This window comes from Pelophylax lessonae (assembly GCF_965119305.1).
Source record: "Pelophylax lessonae genome assembly, chromosome: 3".
In the NCBI taxonomy this organism is placed as follows: domain Eukaryota; kingdom Metazoa; phylum Chordata; class Amphibia; order Anura; family Ranidae; genus Pelophylax; species Pelophylax lessonae.
Window position 1 is genome coordinate 363,893,661 of NC_138770.1, and position 20,317 is coordinate 363,913,977.

Below are 20,317 nucleotides of genomic sequence, written 5' to 3' on the forward strand. Positions count from 1 at the left end.
GGCACGAACGATTTTTCATGAATCCGTGCTGATTAATACTTATAATACCGTTTTCATTACTAAAGTCTTGTATGTGGTCCCTTAACATCCCCTCCAATATTTTGCAGACTACAGATGTTAGGCTGATCGGCCTATAGTTACCCGGGATATATCTCGGCCCCTTTTCTAAATATTGGTACCACGTTGGCTTTTTTCCAATCAGCTGGCACCATACCCGTCTGTAAACTATCCTTAAAGATCAAGAATAATGGTCTGGCAATCACCAGGCTGAGCTCTTTAAGAACCCTCGGGTGCAAGCCATCCGGTCCCGGGGATTTATTTATGTTAAGTTTCTCAAGTTTAGCTCTAAGTCTATCCTCCGTTAGCCATGGCGGCACTTCCTGAGGTGTATTATTTAGTTCGGCCTTACAAGCAAGGTTCGTGTAGCCCCCCGATTCCTTTGTGAAGACTGAAGAAAAGAAATTATTTAACACTTCCGCCTTTTCTCTGTCCTCAGTGGCCATTTTTCCTTTATCATCTTTTATGGGGCCAATGTGTTCTGGCCTCGCTTTCTTACTGTTTATATACTTAAAGAACTTCTTGGGGTTCTTTTTACTCTCCTCCGCTATATGTCTCTCGTGTTCTATTTTAGCCGCCCTGATTTCATCTTTACATTTCTTATTACACTCTTTGTAGTGCTTAAATGCTGCCACTGACCCCTCAGTCTTGTATTTTTTGAAGGCCTTTTCTTTAGCTCTAATATACATTTTTATGTTGGAGTTTAGCCACCCTGGGTTTAGTTTTGCTCTTTTAAATTTATTTCCCTGTGGAATGCACTGGCCCACCCCCTTGTTAAGTATGCTCTTGAAGCACTCCCATTTTTCCTCCGTGTTCTTTGTTCCCAGGGTTCTATCCCATTTTATATTTTCTAGCAGTGAGCGCAGTTTAGGGAAATTGGCTCTTTTGAAATTCAGCGTCTTAATATTACCCTTATGTTTCCTATTACTGTAATTAATACTGAAACCAATTGACCTATGGTCACTGCTCCCTAAGTTTTCCCGTATTTCTATATCCGTGAGCAGGTCTGTATTGTTGGTAATCAGTAGGTCAAGTACCGCATTGTTTCTTGTCGGTGCATTCACCATTTGACCCATGAAATTGTCCTGCAAAATATTTAGGAACTGCCTAGCCTTGGCTGAGTGCGCGGTTCCTTCTGCCCAGTCTATATCCGGATAATTAAAGTCCCCCATTATAATGACATTTCCCATCCTTGCTGCCAATCCTATCTGTAACATGAGGTCCACCTCACCCTCCTCCCTCTGGTTTGGGGGCCTATAGCATACGCCCAATATTACCTTCCCCACCGTGCCTTTCCTTTGAAGCTCTACCCATAGGGATTCTGCCTCGTCCTTAGCTCCATTATTAATATCATCCCTCATATTTACCTGTATACTGTTCTTAATATACAGACATACCCCTCCCCCTTTTTTACCCTCTCTATCCCTGCGATAAAGGGAATACCCCTGAATGGTCGCCATCCAATCATGAGAGCTGTCAAACCAAGTCTCAGTTATCCCCACAAAATCTAAGTCCTCCTCAAACATCAGTAGCTCCAGCTCTCCCATCTTGTTGGCCAGGCTTCTGGCATTGGTATACAAACCTCTTAATTTTGATTGGTTATATTTATCCTCATTTGATGTTTTTAGGCTGTTCTCTTGATTTTTCCCCGTACCCACCCTGGGTTTAGGAGCTCCGAACACCCTACCGCTAGTGCCCCCATTTCTGCCCTCTGAATTTTGCTTTCCACTGGCTAATTCTACATCTGTACCCCCCCCCCATTCCCTAGTTTAAAAGCCCCTCTAACTTTTTGGCCATCCTCGCACCCAGTACGGCTGCACCCACCCCATTTAGGTGCAATCCGTCCCTACCATAGAGCCGGTGACCGACTGAGAAGTCGGCCCAGTTCTCCAGGAACCCGAAACCCTCCTTACTACACCAGCTCCTCAGCCACTCGTTAACTTCCCTAATCTCCCGCTGCCTCTCTGGTGTGAAGATAAGTAAAAAGTCCCTGCTGCTGACCTACTGAGTGCGGGTTGAAGACAAGGACAGAAACCAGGCCTCCCTCTCCAGCAAGGATGGTGTAAACTGTGTCTGAGGACAGGCCGGTTCCATGGCCCACTGGAGACTCTCCTCCCCTGGCCAGCCCTAACCGAGCTGCCCCAGCTCCCCCATACCGCCCCCTGCTGGCCAGGTTGGGAACCTTAATTCAGCTGGTGAGTAGAGAGTACCTGGAGCAGGGCTTCAGCCTGGAATGAGGGTCAGGAGGAGGATGGGAAGAGGGAGAGTGGGAGGGGCTTAAGTCGCTGCACCATGGGCCTCTGGTTTGTACTTGCCCCCTGGGCTGAACGTTGCCAATCTGCCCCTGCTGGTGGGAGATTCCTGGGATTACCCCGGCCATACGCTCATCGGTCCACTGCTTTTGGCAAGCTTGCATCTATATTAAGGTGGTGTTACACTTTGGAGACCTATTGTGGATTGGATGCTTGATTACTCTCGTTTGAACCCTCATGAAGAGGAGTTACTTCTAGGAACTTTTATGAACTTTCTATCTGAGAACTATGTCCCTATACTAGTCTATTGGTGTATCTGCTCTTGGATTGTGCCACACATGGGTGTTCACTGTTTAAGACATGAATATATAGCACTTTGGCACCACAACATATTTATCACCTTGGTTTGATGCTTTCGATAAACAATTTAATTTTATAGTTCAATATTGTTTTTATAGCGCAGCTCTTTCTTTGATTTATTAGCCATGTACAGCGTTTTTAAAGGGGGAAAAATAAATAAATGCATCAAAAACGCAACAATTGCGTTTCTGGTGTGACTCTATTGAAGTCTATTACACACATAGCACAATCTGCTGCGGAAAAAAAAGTCCCTGGACCCTGACCCTTTCCAAAAACACACTGGCTGAAAAGCGCGCATAGATATGTATGTGTACCATCCGAAACTGTAGTGCGTTTCTGCAAATAGCACCAAAAAGAGCATAAGTGTGAAAGTATGGTAAAGCACCAAAACTTTCAGTGCTTGCATTTTGTAAAGCCATGTTCTAGTTCTTGTATGTTGCTGCTTTTGGAAATTTTATATAACTTTAAAAATATCTTAATATTCTGTATTTCAGGCCCACACCTGAAATTTGAAGATGAGATAGAAGTTTTGCAAAAAGAAGTTTCCAAAGTTTTGACCCTTGGTGTAAATAAGGTGATAGCTTTGGGTCACTCAGGCTTTGAGACTGACAAACTTATTGCTCAGAAGGTGAGGGGAGTGGATGTAGTTGTTGGAGGACACACAAATACATTCCTTTACACAGGTGAGTTCTTTCAGATATTCAGTTTTTTTATTTCTTTTATGCATTGTGTGTGTCATGCATGTTTGGAATGTATAGTAAGTGCAACCCCACTTATTCAAAAATTTAAAGGGAACCTGTCATAACAGTAATTTACGGGTTGCCATTTTTGGATGCAAATTCCAAGGCGGTCTTCCTTATTCCACCTTTCCTCTTTAGTGAGCCATTGACACAGAGCAATGTAGACAGTGCAGTATCAGGACACTCAACATGTGCATATTGTAGCGGCACAGCCAGTTACTTTTCAATGCTTGAATGCAGATATGGGCCCTATAGCTCCTTTTCTAACATAATGCTGAGTTCCTAGACATGCCAAAGGAGTATACATTCCTAAGGAGTCCCTCCCTCAGCAGTTCAGAGAGGCTCTACCTAGGGAGACAAGTGATATACATCCAGGTGAAAGGCCCTCTGCTGTCAGAGCCAATGTGTGAACAGCCATTCAAAAGCCTAATAGCATAAAGCTTCTGCAGATGACTTGGCTACTATAGGGAGCCCCCCTCCCCAATTGCTATGAGAGTACTCTAGTTTCAGTGGAGTGTATTACCAGAGCTACCCTAGATCAAAGTTTGAGGATAGTCATGAGTAGCTGTGTTAAGCTGACCATAGATGGATGTTGAACTTTCTGAGATTTGAGAGCGAGATCAAAGGAGAAAGTTTTTTTTTTTTTTAAGAGGAAAGGGTGGTCCACGGTATCAAAGGCAGCAGAGAGGTCCAGAAGGAGTAGTACAGAATAGTTGTACTACTAGTTGTAGACCAGATGTTCAAGAAGTTTGGAGGAAAAGGAGTATGGAAATGGGGCGTAGGTTAAGATTAGTGGGGTCCAGTGAGGGCTTTTTAAGGATGGGGGTGACTAGCACTTGTTTTGGAGAGTTGGGGAAGATGCCAGAAGAGGGAGAAAGTGAAGAGGCAAGAGAGTGTGGAATAGAACCAGAGGGTGAGCATTTACGAGAGAGCAGTATTCAGGGGGCAGGTGTTTAGGTGGGCGTTAGAGAAATTTTAGCAAAGTGGGGGAGGTATCTGCGCATTGAAGATCTCATAAATTGTATCAATCTTATTTTTAAGATTTTTAAGAACTTTTTAGCTGATTGACAATCTCCTGGGCAGTGAATGAGTTGGATGATATGCATAGGCGTGCGCACAGGGTGTGCCGGGTGTGCCTGGGCACACCCTAATCACCTAGGGCACATTAGCATTATCGCTCTGTTTGCCAGTGAGGAGATGGGAAAGATCTCCCTCGGACCTGCTCTGCCATAAGAGAAGTGCCACACACTTCTATTTCACTTTGCCAGCAGGGAGAGTAATGTACCGGGGCCATATACATGTAGGCAAACACATGCATGTGTATTTAAACTTTGGGGTGCACACCCTAATGCAATAGGCTGCGCACACCTATGATGATATGCTATGCAACCCTATGTCATCATTCCTGATCTACAGAGACATTGCTAGGAGGAGCCCATATATGTGAAGCTCTCATAGTCTATTTACATTATTCTGCAGTTTTTGCATGCTATTTGCCATTCTTAAAGACAAGTAATGAATGGTAAAACTTCTAATTCGCTCAATATAAGGCAGCCTTCTAGATGGACAGTATTTCTTGCTTGCATTTAGTAAACGGTTAACTTTGAAACACTGCAGCATTCATTGAGGAAGGATTTGTATCTGCTATATGCAGATTTGCAGACCACTCTTATTGAATGCTCTTTCCTGAAGATAAAAACGTTTGGAAGTATACATAATTTAAACAAGAGTTTGTAATTTGAACAAAAGTTGTAAAAAGCAGCAATATAGATGGTAAATTTTGTATGTCAAGTGTTTCTTGAACCCAAGGTGCTTTTCCGAATGCCTAGAGCAAAAAAAAAAAAGCACAGAACTGCTCAGCACATTGATGGTTTCATGCCATGCTTTGCCACATTAACAAGTTCAACACCTTCCAAAGGGAGCTTTGTTTTGAAACATGTTGGTGTTTTATATTTTAGCCATATGTCGGTGCAAAACCGAGCTTATAACCTTTCCTTCGCCACGTGCCCCTTCCCCTGATCTCTCTGTCAATATCGATGGCATTACTATCAGCCCATCCCCGCATGCCAAGGTCCTAGGTGTTGTTCTGGACTCTGAACTTTCTTTTAAGCCCCACATCTAATCCCTGTCCAAATCTTGCCACCTCAACCTCCGCAACATCTCCAAAATACGCCCCTTTCTAACCAAAGACACAACAAAGCTCCTAGTTAACTCCCTGGTCATCTTGCGCCTCGACTACTGCAATTCCCTTCTCATTGGCTTACCTCTACACAGGCTATCCCCCCTTCAATCCATCATGAATGCTGCCGCCAGGCTCATCCACCTCACCAATCGCTCAGTGTCCGCTGCTCCTCTCTGTCAAACCCTCCACTGGCTTCCGCTCACCCAACGAATTAAATTCAAAATACTAACAACATCTTACAAAGCCATCCACAACTTAGCTCCCAGCTACATCACTAGCCTAGTCTCAAAACACCAACCGAATCGCTCTCTTCGTTCCTCTCAAAACCTCCTGCTCTCTGGCTCCCTTGTCACCTCCTCCCATGCTCTCCTCCAGGACTTTACCAGAGCCTCAACAATCCTATGTAACTCCTTACCCTTATCTGTCCGATTTACAGTGCCTTGCAAAAGTATTCAGCCCCCTTGAACTTTGCGACCTTTTGCCGCATTTCAGGCTTCAAACATAGATATAAAACTAATTTTTTTGTGAAGAATCAACAACAAGTGGGACACAATCATGAAGTGGAACGAAATTTATTGGATATTTCAAACTTTAACAAATAAAAAACAAAAAATTGGGCGTGCAAAATGATTCAGCCCCCTTAAGTTAATACTTGGTAGCGCCCCCTTTTGCTGTGATTACAGCTGTAAGTCGCTTGGGGTATGTCTCTATCAGTTTTGCACATCGAGAGACTGGAATTTTTGCCCATTCCTCCTTGCAAAACAGCTCGAGCTCAGTGAGGTTGGATAAAGAGCGTTTGTGAACAGAAGTTTTCAGTTCTTTCCACAGATTCTCGATTGGATTCAGGTCTGTACTTTGACTTGGCCATTCTAACACCTGGATATGTTTATTTGTGAACAATTCCATTGTAGATTTTGCTTTAGGTTTTGGATCATTGTCTTGTTGGAAGACAAATCTCCGTCCCAGTCTCAGGTCTTTTACAGACTCCATCAGGTTTTCTTCCAGAATGGTCCTGTATTTGGCTCCATCCATCTTCCCATCAATTTTAACCATCTTCCCTGTCCCTGATGAAGAAAAGCAGGCCCAAACCATGATGCTGCCACCACCATGTTTGACAGTGGGGATTGTGTGTTCAGGGTGATGAGCTGTGTTGCTTTTACGCCAAACATAACGTTTTGCATTGTTGCCAAAAAAGTTTGATTTTGGTTTCATCTGACCAGAGCACCTTCTTCCACATGTTTGGTGTGTCTCCCAGGTGGCTTGTGGCAAACTTTATACAACACTTCTTTAACCACCTCCCACCCGGGCCATTGTACATATACGGCCGGGTGGGAGTCTCATCCTTCTGATCGGACGTTCCGGAACGTCCTTCAGAAGGAGAGAGATTGCGCCGCCGTGGGCACGCGCAGTGGCGCGATCTCGATGTGCCCGTGTCCCTAGGACACAGAGCAACAAGACTCGGCAGGAGGGCCCTGTGATTGGCCCTCCTGATCACATGACGACTGTGTCCAATCACAGCCGTCATGTAATGTTAATACAGCCGTTGTAACGGCTTCAATCTCTTCTCCTCCTGACAGATCCTGTCAGTGAGGAGAACAGGAGAGGATCGATTCTGCAGCCGGGGTGATCAGTGAGTATTTCTAATTACTCACTGATCACAGGGGGGGTCTGTGCTAGTAATCAGATGATTGATTACCAGTGCAGCCCTGGGGGGAGGGGTGCCACTAGAGCCACCAGGGATGCCCACCCATGACCACCAGGGATGCCCACCATGGCCACCAGGGATGGCAAACAGGGCTCAGAGAGCCTGCCAGTGGTGCCCCCCTATCAGTGCTGCCCACCAATGCCATCTATCAGTGCTGCCCACCAGTGCCCATTATTGCCATCTATCAGTGCCGCCCACCAGTGCCCATTATTGCCCATCAGTGCCGCCGATCAGTCCCCATCAGTACTGCCTATCAGTGCCCATCAGCGCTGCCTATCAGTGCCCACCAATGCTGCATATCAGTGCTATCTATCAGTGCCACATATCAGTGCCCATCAGTGCTGCATATCAGTGCCACCCCATCAGTGCCACCCCATCAGTGTCTCCTCATCAGTGCCTGTCAGTGCGGCGTCATCAGTGCTTATCATTGCAGGAAAAAACGTATCTATTTACAAAATTTTATAACCTAAACAAAAAAACTTTTTTTTTTTTTTTTTCAAACTTTTTCGTCTTTTTTTATTTGTGCACCAAAAAAGAAAAAACCTGGCGGTGATCAAATACCACCAAAAGAAAGCTCTATTTGTGGGGAAAAAATTACATAAATTTGGTTTAGGTACAGTGTTGCATGACCGCGCAATTGTCATTCAAAATGCAACAGCGCTAAAAGCTGAAAATTGGTCTGGGAAGGAAGGGGGTTTAAGTGCCCAGTATTGAGGTGGTTAAGAAATGGCTTTCTTCTTGCCACTCTTCCATAAAGGCCAGATTTGTGCAGTATACGACTGATTGTTGTCCTATGGACATAGTCTCCCACCTCAGCTGTAGATCTCTGCAGTTCATCCAGAGTGATCATGGGCCTCTTGGCTGCATCTCTGATCAGTCTTCTCCTTGTATGAGCTGAAAGTTTAGAGGGACGGCCAGGTCTTCGTAGATTTGCAGTGGTCTGATACTCCCATTTCAATATTATCGCTTGCACAGTGCTCCTTGGGATGTTTAAAACTTGGGAAATCTTTTTGTATCCAAATCCGGCTTTAAACTTCTCCACAACAGTATCTCGGACCTGCCTGGTGTGTTCCTTGTTCTTCAAGATGCTCTCTGCACTTTAAACGGACCTCTGAGACTATCACAGTGCAGGTGCATTTATACGGAGACTTGATTACACACAGGTGGATTCTATTTATCATCATTAGTCATTTAGGTCAACATTAGATCATTCAGAGATCCTCACTGAACTTCTGGAGAGTTTGCTGCACTGAAAGTAAAGGGGCTGAATAATTTTGCACGCCCAATTTTTCAGTTTTTTATTTGTTAACAAAGTTTGAAATATCCAATAAATTTCATTCCACTTCGTGATTGTGTCCCACTTGTTGTTGATTCTTCACAAAAAATTACAGTTTTATATCTTTTATGTTTGAAGCCTGAAATGTGGCAAAAGGTCGCAAAGTTCAAGGGGGCCCAATACTTTCACAAGGCACTCCTACTCTATTAGCTTTTAGACGATCTCTGAAAACCCTCCTCTTCAGAGAAGCCTATCCTACCCACACCTGACAACTGTACCTCCATTTTCTCCATCCACTCATCCCCCAAAGCTATTGCCTTTTGTTTCACTTGACCCCCCTTCTAGATTGTAAGCTCTAACGAGCAGGGCCCTCTAAATCCTCCTGTATTGAATTGGATTGTAACTGTATTGTCTTCCCTCATATTGTAAAGCTCTGCTCAAACTGTCGGTGCTATATAAATCCTGTATAATAATAATAATGTGTGAGAGCTTACCCATTTATTACAAAAATTATTTTCCCTAGACTCGTGTGTGTTAATTTTATCACCAGAAAGTCCAGCCCCTGGCTTTCTGGTGGCAGCCTGATTCTTTCCTGCAGTGGCTATAACTGAAATAAAGGTTTATTGCCTTTGCTTCTCTCTCACAGTCTAGCTGTTTGGCTGCCTCCATCCTTCAGTGCCTTAATCAGTCTCTTACCCTGAAAAAACTTTCAGAAGAGGAAGTAAAAGTGAAGTCAGAACTGATCTGCATACTTTTTCCAGGTCACGGCATTAAAACCTCAAACAGAAGAATTTTCAGAACGGATCAGCAACACTAGCCTCCATATTCTCTCAGTTCAGGCTTCTTTTAAGGGTCTGTGGTGCTTGTTCTAATCAGAAGGAATTGATTAACCTAACAAATTTTTATGTGACAGAATTTCAGGTAACATTGTATCCTCTATATAAAAACCCAGTGTTATTACTTTACCTTCCACACCTCCATTCATGTTTACTGTTTGTGTAAGATGTAAGGAAAGTTGATGATTGACAGTTGGAGGAAATGCCTGTTCTTGTAGAAATTTAGTTTGCTGAGGTTGAGTTTTCTGAGGTTGAGAAAAGTTTGTGTTGCTTTAACTTTTCATTATACACTGATTTAAACTTCTTTGCAGTACTTTACATTGGCCGTTCAGTGGATCCGTTAGGGCCCCAGTTTTCCAACTTTTAGATGGGTAGCCCATGCGAGTATTGCAGCACTCTGTATTCTAGTGCTAGAGTTTGGATTGAAAGACATTTGTGTTCCATTGCTAGCCTAAACCCTTTGTGGCCACTTTGTGTATCCCCACAGCCCTGAATGACTATTATCATTGAATAAAGAGATCAGACAGGTAAGAGCAGCTTGTTAAATCATGATCGTTTCTCCTGCGATAAGTTGGCACTGGGAATTTCTGTTCATTTCTCACTATTCATCAGTGTTGGTCATCTTACTTTAAAAAAGTAATTGGTTACAGTTACAAATTACTTCTCCCAAAAAGTAATTGAGTTAGTGACTCAGTTACCACATTGAAAAAGTAATTTGTTACTCAGCAAAGTAACTCCAACTTTTTTTACTATTCTTTAATGCCATTACATTCTATAAGATCTTTAATAGTGGTGGCGGTGTGGCACACTGTGGAGGTCTGAGTCCTCCTGACTGTGTGAGTAACTGTATTTTTTTTTTTTCTGTACCTGCTGCCTGGAGTGGCTGGCTGTTGGTGGTGGCGGTGTGGCACTGGCGGTGTGGCACACTGGTGGTGGTGGCGGTGTGGCACACTGGTGGTGGTGGCGGTGTGGCACACTGGTGGTGGGGGTCTGAGTCCTGACTGTCTGTGACTGACTGAGTCTGTGAGGTTTTTTGGTACCTTCTGTGCTGGCTGCTGGTGGCGGTGTGACCTGGCAGGCACTGGCAAACTGTGGTCCGGGTCCGTCTGGCTCCGTCCTCCTCCAGGCCTCAGGCCTGTCTGTCTGCGCCTCTCTCCTGTTCTAGGCTGGCTGTGTGCGGTGGTGGACTGGTGGTGGACTTCCTGGGCCTGGCGCGCTGTACTCTCTCACAGTCTGAGTCTCCTCCTCCTCTCTCTCCAGTACTGCAGACAGCGGTCATAGAGGAGAGGGAGAATTACAATTACATCTACTGCCATCTAGTGGCGGTAGATGTAATTGCGGTAACGCAGCCGAAAGTAGCGGCAACGGCGTTACAGGGAGGGGACGGGTAATCAGTTAGATTACTCGTTGCCCTCAAAAGTAACTGCGTTAAGTAACGCTGTTTACTTAAACGCAGTTACTACCATCACTGCCATTCATCTGCTTTGTCTACTCAGAAGAGCTTATAGGACTAGGGCATTCCCGTGTAGGGCAGAAGATGCACCAAAAGACACCATGAGTCAATTGGACAATGCATCCAAGCTCAACCGTTCTCTGATGTCTGCAGCATACTTGAAAGATTATCTAGCATAAATCTAGCCTAATAAATATGGTTTATTTAGTCCTTGATTACAGATAATATTGCCACCATTTTAAAGACAAGTAAAAGATGGTAAAGACAGTATGGAACCAGAATACATAAACTGAGTAAAAGTGTTGTAGTGAACGTTTGTCCCCATTTGGTGTTGCAGCTGTAGAATTGTAAGAAAATAGTCTTTAAAGAAATCCTAATGATCAGAGCCAGATTTATACTTCCTTCCAAGGCAAACTGTCTAATGACTTTCTCCTAACCCTGGGACTGGCTAGTCTTACAACATCACTAACAGAACCAGAAGTTAAAGGCCCCACAAGTTAGTATGAGCCTTGGGGAGGGGGGGCAGAGAGACTAAAAGAGCATTTGCACCCTGGATTAAGGGTTGGACAAATTGTCATTCTATTATGTTAGAAGATTAGTTCTAGGTGAGCCGAAGCAGCAACTTGATGTGCACGTGGCTGTGTGCTACTTCTAAAGGCCTTTGTAGCATGGGCCGCAGCCTCTATTAACCATGCAGTAATTTGGCCCCGTGATGGAATATTTCTGCTGATAACCCTTCAAGGTGTTATAGATGTAGTAAGAATGTTTTGTTTCTGTTAGGTCTTTTACCAGAAAAAATAAAAGTGAGGTGAGGATTAAATGAAGATAGTCTTTAGCTAAAAGACCTGTCAGTTTGCTGCCTTTTACAGATTTGTTCACCCATCGGAACATGTCCACTGCATCCAACTTCAACAAGTTAAAGCTTGATGTAGCCCTTCGATTTGCATACATGCAGATTTTCTGCAGCATTATGTTGCAATGATAGTATTAGTCTATTCTCTCAATTAAAAGAATTCTTAAAAATGTTAACTTAGGAGGAATGACTTCGATCTGTGCCATGCATGGAGCCCCACTGCACTTGCGCCTTAGCCCACTGTTGTGGTACTGTGGTAAAAAAACATGGCGGGTGTCCATTAAATAGGTTGCCTTTACACTTGTGTGGTAACATGCCTCAACAGTCTAAAGCAGGGGTATCAAACTCAATTTAATTGCGGGCCGCATCAGCATTATGATTGCCCTCAAAAGGGCCGGATGTATCTGTAAGACTAGATGTCAAGAGCATCCCCTACCCTTACATAAGACGTCAAGAGCCTCTCCACCATCAAAAGTTGAGTCCCCCACCCTCCCTTACATCACAGTGCACCTCCCTTACCTTGTGGTGCTGCTGGGAAGAAGCTGGAGGCATTGCTGGAAAGCAGAAAGTATAAGGTCTGGAGGAGGACTGAAGCTCTCCTGCAGCTACAGGAGAGGTGCGAGGGCCACATAAAATGGCCTGGAGGGCCGGATTCGGCCCACGGCCTTGTGTTTGACACCTGTGGTCTAAAGCTATAGCTCTGGTTTTCCAGGATATGGGCAATGTATTTATCATGCTTTGTGGCAGTTGCTTCAAATCATTCAAGCTATGTGAGTATTGCTATGGATGCTAGTAGCGGTCACATTGCGAGCAACAGATTACTCAGGCTAGACATAAATATTAGGCTGAAAAGGATTTCCATCTATGCAAGTACTACTGGTGGTGTTAAGAAGTTCGGTGATATCTACTGACAGTAGAATATTACATCAGTAATTATTAAATGCTACCTAATCAAGCACATACAACCGTCCCTTCTTGTTTTGCCAAATGAGTTTAATGTATTAGAGCCCTGTTGGACTTTTAACAATGCATATTTGTCTTCCTGCTATAAACGTATTAACCAAACATTCGTGATTCTTGTTAGAACTCATCCTTTGATGCATGTCATTACAGGACCACCACCTTCCAATGATGTTCCAGTTGGAGAATATCCTTTTATTGTGAAATCCGATGATGGGCGTTCTGTACCAGTGGTTCAGGCATATGCCTTTGGAAAATATCTTGGCTATTTAGACGTAACGTTTGATGCACAAGGAAATGTCTTACATTCCTCAGGAAATCCAATTTTGCTGAACAGCAGCATTCCTGAAGGTTGGTAAATCTAACCTCACTTGCTGAAAATCTATAGGTTTTCTGATTGGAATATGGAATGTGCTGCTTGTTATAAAAGGCAGTGACATCACATGTAGCCCTTTTCCCTTGGATTTAGTTTAGCCCATCACTACATTGCTCTCATTAGAACTTTTAGGGGGTTTATACAGCTGTGAAAATGATCTTAAATGCTGTGAATCTGCTATCTTACTTTTTATCCATATGCTCAGTTTCCCCAATGTTTTGTGTATTAAGAAGTGGATAATAAGAACATTTTCAGAAATCTCAACAAACCCTTTTACTTCAAATGTATACATTGTGCCTAAAATGTGTTCAGTAAAAAGGATGGGCAAAGATTCGGCCCAAGCATGAGCTTGCTGAACACCCGAATTTGCAGGGTATTCGCCCCGACAAACACCCTGAAATGCATGAAGCGCTGCACAGTACATTCTGTGGCCTGATTGGGCAAAGCCAAGGTGCAGTGTAAACTGGTTGTGAAGGAGCGGGGCCAGGAAGCCAGCCGCTGCGTCCTTAACAACCAATTGAGTCATTAGCTGTCAATGGGTTTCCCCGCTGACAGCTGAATAAATGAAAAAAGTTCAGGTTAAAAAAATAAAGAAAAAAAACAGCATGGAGCTCCCCTCCCACATCTATACCAGGCCAAAATTGAAAAAAAAAGCCTAGCGTGGGCCACTGAGTGACTCAGTTGGGTAGTCCCGCTACTTGCCTATATAATAAATGTCTAATACGGAATACCGCGGGAGGCCTCCCAAGAGTGAGGATTTTTATTATTTTTCTATTTTTCGGGTCTGGCGGGTGACGTGATTGGCGATGGATTTACAATGAGGGACACATGTTTATATTTTTTTTTCTTTTTTCTTTTTTTTTTTTTAATAAAGGACTGGTCCTATAGTTTTTCATTTTTGACACATTTTTGGTGAATGGGTAGGGGTACGATGTATCCGATACCCATTCACATGAGGGGGCGGGATATTCGGATTGTGATGTTCAAATTACAAATTTGGTGATTTTTTTTCATTGAGCACAACCTGTAAATTGGAACATAACGTTGTTTTATTATATATATATATATATAGCACCCTACAGGTAGGTGCTAGGTAAAGTATAGTGGGCCTTGGCTTTCTAACAGCAGGGCAGTGATATCAGCTAGGCTGTCATGTCGTCTCCCAGGTGTGGTTACTGAGAGGGAGTCTCCCCACTGGCTCTGTAAGAGGATTCTCATTGGGCAGTGGAGGAAACCCAATCAGTGGCCCTTCAGGCTTGTATCTACCCCAGGAAGGGAGATTCTGCCGCAGAGGATTCTGGGAGTGGGTATAAGTTTGAGGGGAGCACATGACGCAGCGTCTTTGGCAGGAAGCAGAGTCCCAGGAGGGAGAGTACAGCTGCCTCTCCTCCTGTCAGAAGAATCGTGTGTCTCTGGCGGCTTGCCTGAGAGAAAGCTGAGCTGAGTTGCAGAAGGGATCCGGTGTGCTGAGGACCAGTGGAGCAAGAGGGGTCCAGGAAAGCCTTCCAAGGTTGTGAGTACTGTGAACTGCCCCTGGGGGTCTGCCTAGTGTAGAGGGGACCACTCCAGAGAAGGTCAAAGGGATCTAGGAGCCAGCTATTGTAAAGGAGGTACCTAGTCGGAGGACCCTGAAGTGTAAAGGGGGCACTAGCAGTTGGGCCCTGAAGAGTTGAAGTGTAAAGTGTACAGCGTTAAGAGTTGCAGCAAGCACAAGCAGTTACAAGGAGCTACCTCAGTCAGTGAAGGGCTGGAGGGAGTTGTTCCCTGAACTTCAGAATTAAATAGAGTGTCAGGAGTCAAATTTACTACAGTCCTGGATCTCCTGAGTTAACAAACATGTTAAAGTCGGAGTTCTAGCACTTTTGAACACATTAAGTATCTTCAAGCGCCAGGAAGCGTTGGCCGGCATTCAGCTGCCGTCAAGCCAGCGCCAACAGGCATTTTTCTGTACGGTGTCCCAGTTAAACCTAGTTGAGCCAGAGGAGTATCCCCCTCGTTTCCTTCTCCCATCCCCAATATCCAATAAACAAAACAAACTAAAGATGCCGAAATGGTCATTGTCTCAGTTCTCACACCTGGGTTCACAAGTTAAATGTGTTGGAAGTGTCACCAGTAACAATGGCAGACCCACATCAGGCCCAATGCCTGGAAATATTGCTATATATATATATATAATATATATATATATATACACACAGATGAAGACCGTCCCAAAAACTGTTGAAGATCTAAAAAGATCCCCTCTTCTTACACTTTCATATAACCTTTATTGTTGTGAACTAGATTGCTGCCATAACAACATAATACCTGGTTTACCAGCCACGAGTATACTGTATGTAACCTGCCAAAACATGAAGCCTGTAGTTTTTGGCCAGCATTCTGTTTGTAAGACTAAAACTGGTTATCTTGCAGCGTTCAACTTTTCCCAGCATAAATTCATATCTGCTTTGTTAGGTTTATGATAAAAAAAAAAAAAGCAGCAGGCAGATTTGGGTTGGATATACTTGTATTGGTTCAGCTTGACATCTTTATCTCACTTTATCACTTTTATCACTCTTCCTTAGCAGTTATTTGGCTGATTTTGCTTTCCTTTTTTTTTTTTTTATTTAATCAGTAATTTAAACTTTTCCTTCTTTTTCTTTTTTTTTTTAGTGTTACATTTAAAAAAAAATTGCAAAATTTAACAAAAAATTTATATTTCCTATAAATTTCCAATGCCTTATAACAGAATTTTAATTTAATGTCAATAAAAACTGGTCAAATTAGATTAAATGTATGCTTTTTATCTACAGTAACATGGTTTAAAAAAAAAAAAAAAACCACTGATCAAAGTTTGTTTCATTTAGTTTTTTTGTCAATAAATGACATAGAAAAAACTGAGGCAAATTTAGCAAAATAAGGCCCCTTTTACACATACGGTCTGTTCAGATCCTCCTGTCACTTTTTCAGGTGGATCTGAACGGATGCCTCATGCATCTCTATGGGGCAGTGGATGTCAGCGGAGACATGTCCACTGACATCCGATCCTGTCCGTCAAATCTGGATGGATGGAAACACTATTTTCCATTCGTCTGGCGGATCGGATGAGAACGGACAGGCGGTCTGTTCCCATCCGATTCACCCATAGAGAACAGCGGGACCCGACACCTCAGAGCAGAGACGGAGCTGTCATCCGCCTGCTCAGGGGGGATCAGCGGATCGATCCCCCACTGAGCAGAACGGCTCCGTCGACAGAACGGAGGCGTGTGAAAGGGGCCTAATAGAGCAAACCTAAGGGATAAAGAACATTGTTCTTCATACATGGCTCCACATCTAATGTTTAAACTGATATGTGGACTTTACGGTGACAACCATAACCCCAAAGGAGAAAGGAAGGACACAATGTTCAGAAAACACATAGTTTTATCACAGTCTGTTGTGAAAAGATAGGAAGAACTAACCTTTTAATGTTCAAGCATATGAGCAGCACAATAACTTCCCTAATATGGTATCTGGCCCAGACAATCATAAATACAAATATCCTAAAACTAGAAACATTGTGATACGTCAATTCAGGGGCCAGTGGTACAGAAAGGGGTGCAGTGGTTTTATCTGGAAAAAAAAAACATTTGACCAGAGCAGGATATTGTTCCAATGGGGCAAAAAAAGATGTTAATGTTGTTGGGCTATTGCCTGTGCTGGTCAAATGTTTTTTTTTTTTTACTGATTTAAAATACTGAAGTTGGACCCTAGATTGTGCTAAGGATCATAAGAATTTCCTATGATACTTTATTGATATCTAGTGGCCATGTGCTGTGTTTCCACTTTAACCACTTTAGGACCGGAGGATTTTCCTGCTTTACGTCCAGGCCACTTTTTGCGATTCGCACTGTGCACACTAACTTACAATTGCGCGGTCATGCAATACCGTACCCAAAGGAAATTTACGTACTTTTTTTCCCTCAAACAGAGCTTTCTTTTGATGGTATTTGATCACCTCTGCGCTTTTCATTTTTTGCAATATTAATAAAAAAAGTCGACAATTTTGAAAAAATAACAATATTTTTCTACTTTGACAGTTAAAAAATATCGAATATATTAAATTTTTGTCATATATTTAGGCCAAAATGTATTTAGCTACATGTCGTTGACAAAAAAATTCTTAATGAGCGTATTTTTAACCGCTTTAAGACCGGAAGATTTTACCCCATTCCTGACCAGGCCATATTTTGCGATTCGGCACTGCGTTATTTTAACAGACAATTGCGCGGTCGTGCGATGCTGTACCCAAATTAAATGTATGTCATTTGTCTCCCCACAAATAGAGCTTTCTTTTGGTGGTATTTGATCACCTGTGCGATTTTGACTTTTTGCGCTATAAACGAAAAAAGAGCGACAATTTTGAAAAAATAACTATTTTTCACATTTTTTTTGTATGAAATTCCCCCCAAAAATGTAAAAAGCAAAATTTTTTTAACATTTTAGGCCAATTTGTTTTCTGCTACATATTTTTGGTAAAAAAAAATCGCAATAAGCGTATTTTGATTGGTTTGCGCGCAAAGGTTATCGCAGCTACTAACTACGGCAGATTTATATCATTTTTGTTTTTTAACTAGTAATGGCGGCGATCTGCGTTTTTTTTTTTTTTTTTTGCGGGACTGCGACATTGCAGCGGACAGATCGGACCCTTGACTGACATTTTTGACACTTTTGGGGGTACCAGTGACATTACTACAGTAATCAGTGCTATAAATATGCACTGTTACTGTAAAAATGACACTGGCAGGGAAGAGGTTAACTTTTATTGGTGATCAAGGGGTTAATGTATGCCTGGTGCTTACTGACGTATGTGGGAGGAGGGGACTGTGTGACACAGGCACAGATTGCAGGTTCAGCTATGCTGAATCCTGTAATTTGTCCCTGCCTGTCACTTAGGAAATCCGCCCACTTTGTTTACACAAGCGGGCGGATCTCCTCACTCCAACCCCCGACTATCGGGGAAGAGCGGCGGTGATCACCGCCGCTCCTCCCCTGGCCCGACTCCCGCTGTGACTGAATACAGCGGGAGCGAGCCTCTGGCGGCGTGCGCGTGCCGCCCACAAGGGGAGGAGTCCAGCGACATAGACCTACGTCGTTGGACGACAACGAACCACTTTGCCGCAGTACTCTCAATGTGAGGGGTCGGCAAGTGGTTAAAACAATAAAAACATTTGACCAAACATTTGACCAGCACAGGAAAGCCCAAAAATGTTGCCCCATTTGCACAGTGTGTAAATGCTATGAAAGGGTCTTTTTTATATATATATATATATATATATATATATATATATATATATATATATATATATATATATATATATATATATATATCCACCTACGCGTTTAGCCTGTGTGTGTCCAATCCAGGCGTTCAATTCTCGTACAATAATTCTGTTTTGGATGTGGTGCCCAGCATTTGCAGCCAAACCATTTTCTTTCTGTCAAGCTCATATTAGGCTGTGCTCCTAGGTACCCTGGGTTGGATCTCAAAAGGATACTTGCATCTAATATAGTTTATCCAAAGTAATCTCTATTGTGCAGAGAAAAAGGAGAGGGTTACCAATATGTGTTTGCTATAAGTGTAGAATCTATACTTACAACCATTTTATTATTTTTAGAAGAACTATTGTCTGAGAAAAGAAAAGCTCTGTAATCATTTAGTAAAACAGACCTGAAAGAATCATGAACATAAATATTTGGCTTGGACTTTGCAGTGTACCTAATAAGAATTCTGCTCCTAAGAACATTAAAATGAATTTATAGATTTGTTTTATTGTTGGGGAAACAGAAGGCGGAATAACCTGCCTATCAAAACTAAGCCAAGGTCAGAAGTGCTCATTAACAATAGAATGTGCTATGCTTACAAAAAAAAAAAAGAAAAAGGTAATGTAAAGCAGTAGGAAAATGAATATATAAAGCTGAACTCCAGGAAATCTAAAAACCCTTCCTTGCAGTGGGACTGCGCCCATACTGCAAGGGTTAACTGCTCGTTTGTCCAGGGGGCTTTGAAAAGCAGTTTAGTGCTTGAGTGTTCATTTTAATGGCCAGAATAAATTATTATGAAATTAATTCACACCCAAGAGCTTGACTCGCCTAAACGTGTTACACAATTTTACAAGCGCCAAGTGTTTTTTATGCCAAAATGCTGCTGTCAGGAGCAAAGGAGTTTAGGAGAGTTAGCAAAACCTCCAGTGTGCAGGAGGCTTTAGGCCCCTTTCACACGGCTCCGTTCCGTCGATGGAGTCCTTCTGCTCAGCGGGGGGATCGATCCGCCAATCCCCGCTGAGCAGGCTGATGACAGCTCCGTCTCCGCTCTGTGTGCGGAGATGAGAGGTGTCAGATTCCCGCTGTCCCTATGGGGAAATCTGGTGAGAACGGACCGCCTGTCCGTTCTCCTCCGATCCGATCTGCCAGACGGATGGAAAATAGGGTTTCCATCCATCCGGATTTGACGGACAGGATCGGGTTGGATGTCCGCAAAGGACTTCAGAACTTTACGAGCACAGCTGACGTTAATTTCACCTCAAAGTCAAATGAAGGGGAACAGGGGAAGTAAATCAGAGCGGAATCATATACTGTACAGTACTTTCTCTGTCGCTCATTGACAGACGTAGTCCTCTTTGATTCACATCAATTGGGTTATGTTGCCTCCGCAGGAGTAGGACTAGGCAGAAAGAAAAAACGTTCTGGCTCCACCCTAGGGGCAGTCCCAGAGGGTATATCCTCCCTCTCTCTGCTACAGGGAATCAGTTTTTTTCTGTCTAGTCAAGAGTAAGGACCTAAGTTCCTTGCTGGGATCTCTGGTCCTGGCAAGATTTTTTTTTTAGAAAAAATATTTTTTTAGGTAGTTTCTCCAGTTTTTTTCCTGTGAGATCTTCAAGCAAATTACGCCGGATCTGGGCGACGGGCTGGATGTTGAGATCCAGTGGTCACCCCAGCTGGCCTACGAGCGCGTGCAGACCATTGCATTGCGCTTGGTCGGCCGCGACACATTCAAGTAAGTATGCGGGGCCGGGCGATGGGCTGGATGTTGAGATCCAGTGGTCACCCCGGTTCAGCCTACGAGCGCGTGCAGACCAGAGCTCCGCGCTGGGTCGGCCGCGACAGAGTCCCATTGGAGGGACTGACCTTGCGAGTTAAAAGGTCTCGCTTGGACGCCAGGAACCAGAGAGTCAAGGCGTCCGGAGTGGCGTCCGGAGTGGTCAACAACAGTTATTGTGAAGAGAGGGTGCCTATCGGTTCGCTATGG

General features: G+C 43.5%; 1 protein-coding gene across 1 annotated transcript in view; it reads left to right on the plus strand.

Annotated features, from left to right (window-relative positions):
* NT5E (5'-nucleotidase ecto) overlaps positions 1–20,317 on the plus strand; it is a 167,828-nt gene that overhangs the window by 120,509 nt on the left and 27,002 nt on the right. The window contains exons 3-4 of the mRNA XM_082252485.1: positions 3,164–3,352; positions 12,828–13,025. Of these exons, the coding sequence (XP_082108611.1) occupies positions 3,164–3,352; positions 12,828–13,025 (387 nt within the window). The remainder of the gene's footprint in view (positions 1–3,163; positions 3,353–12,827; positions 13,026–20,317) is intronic.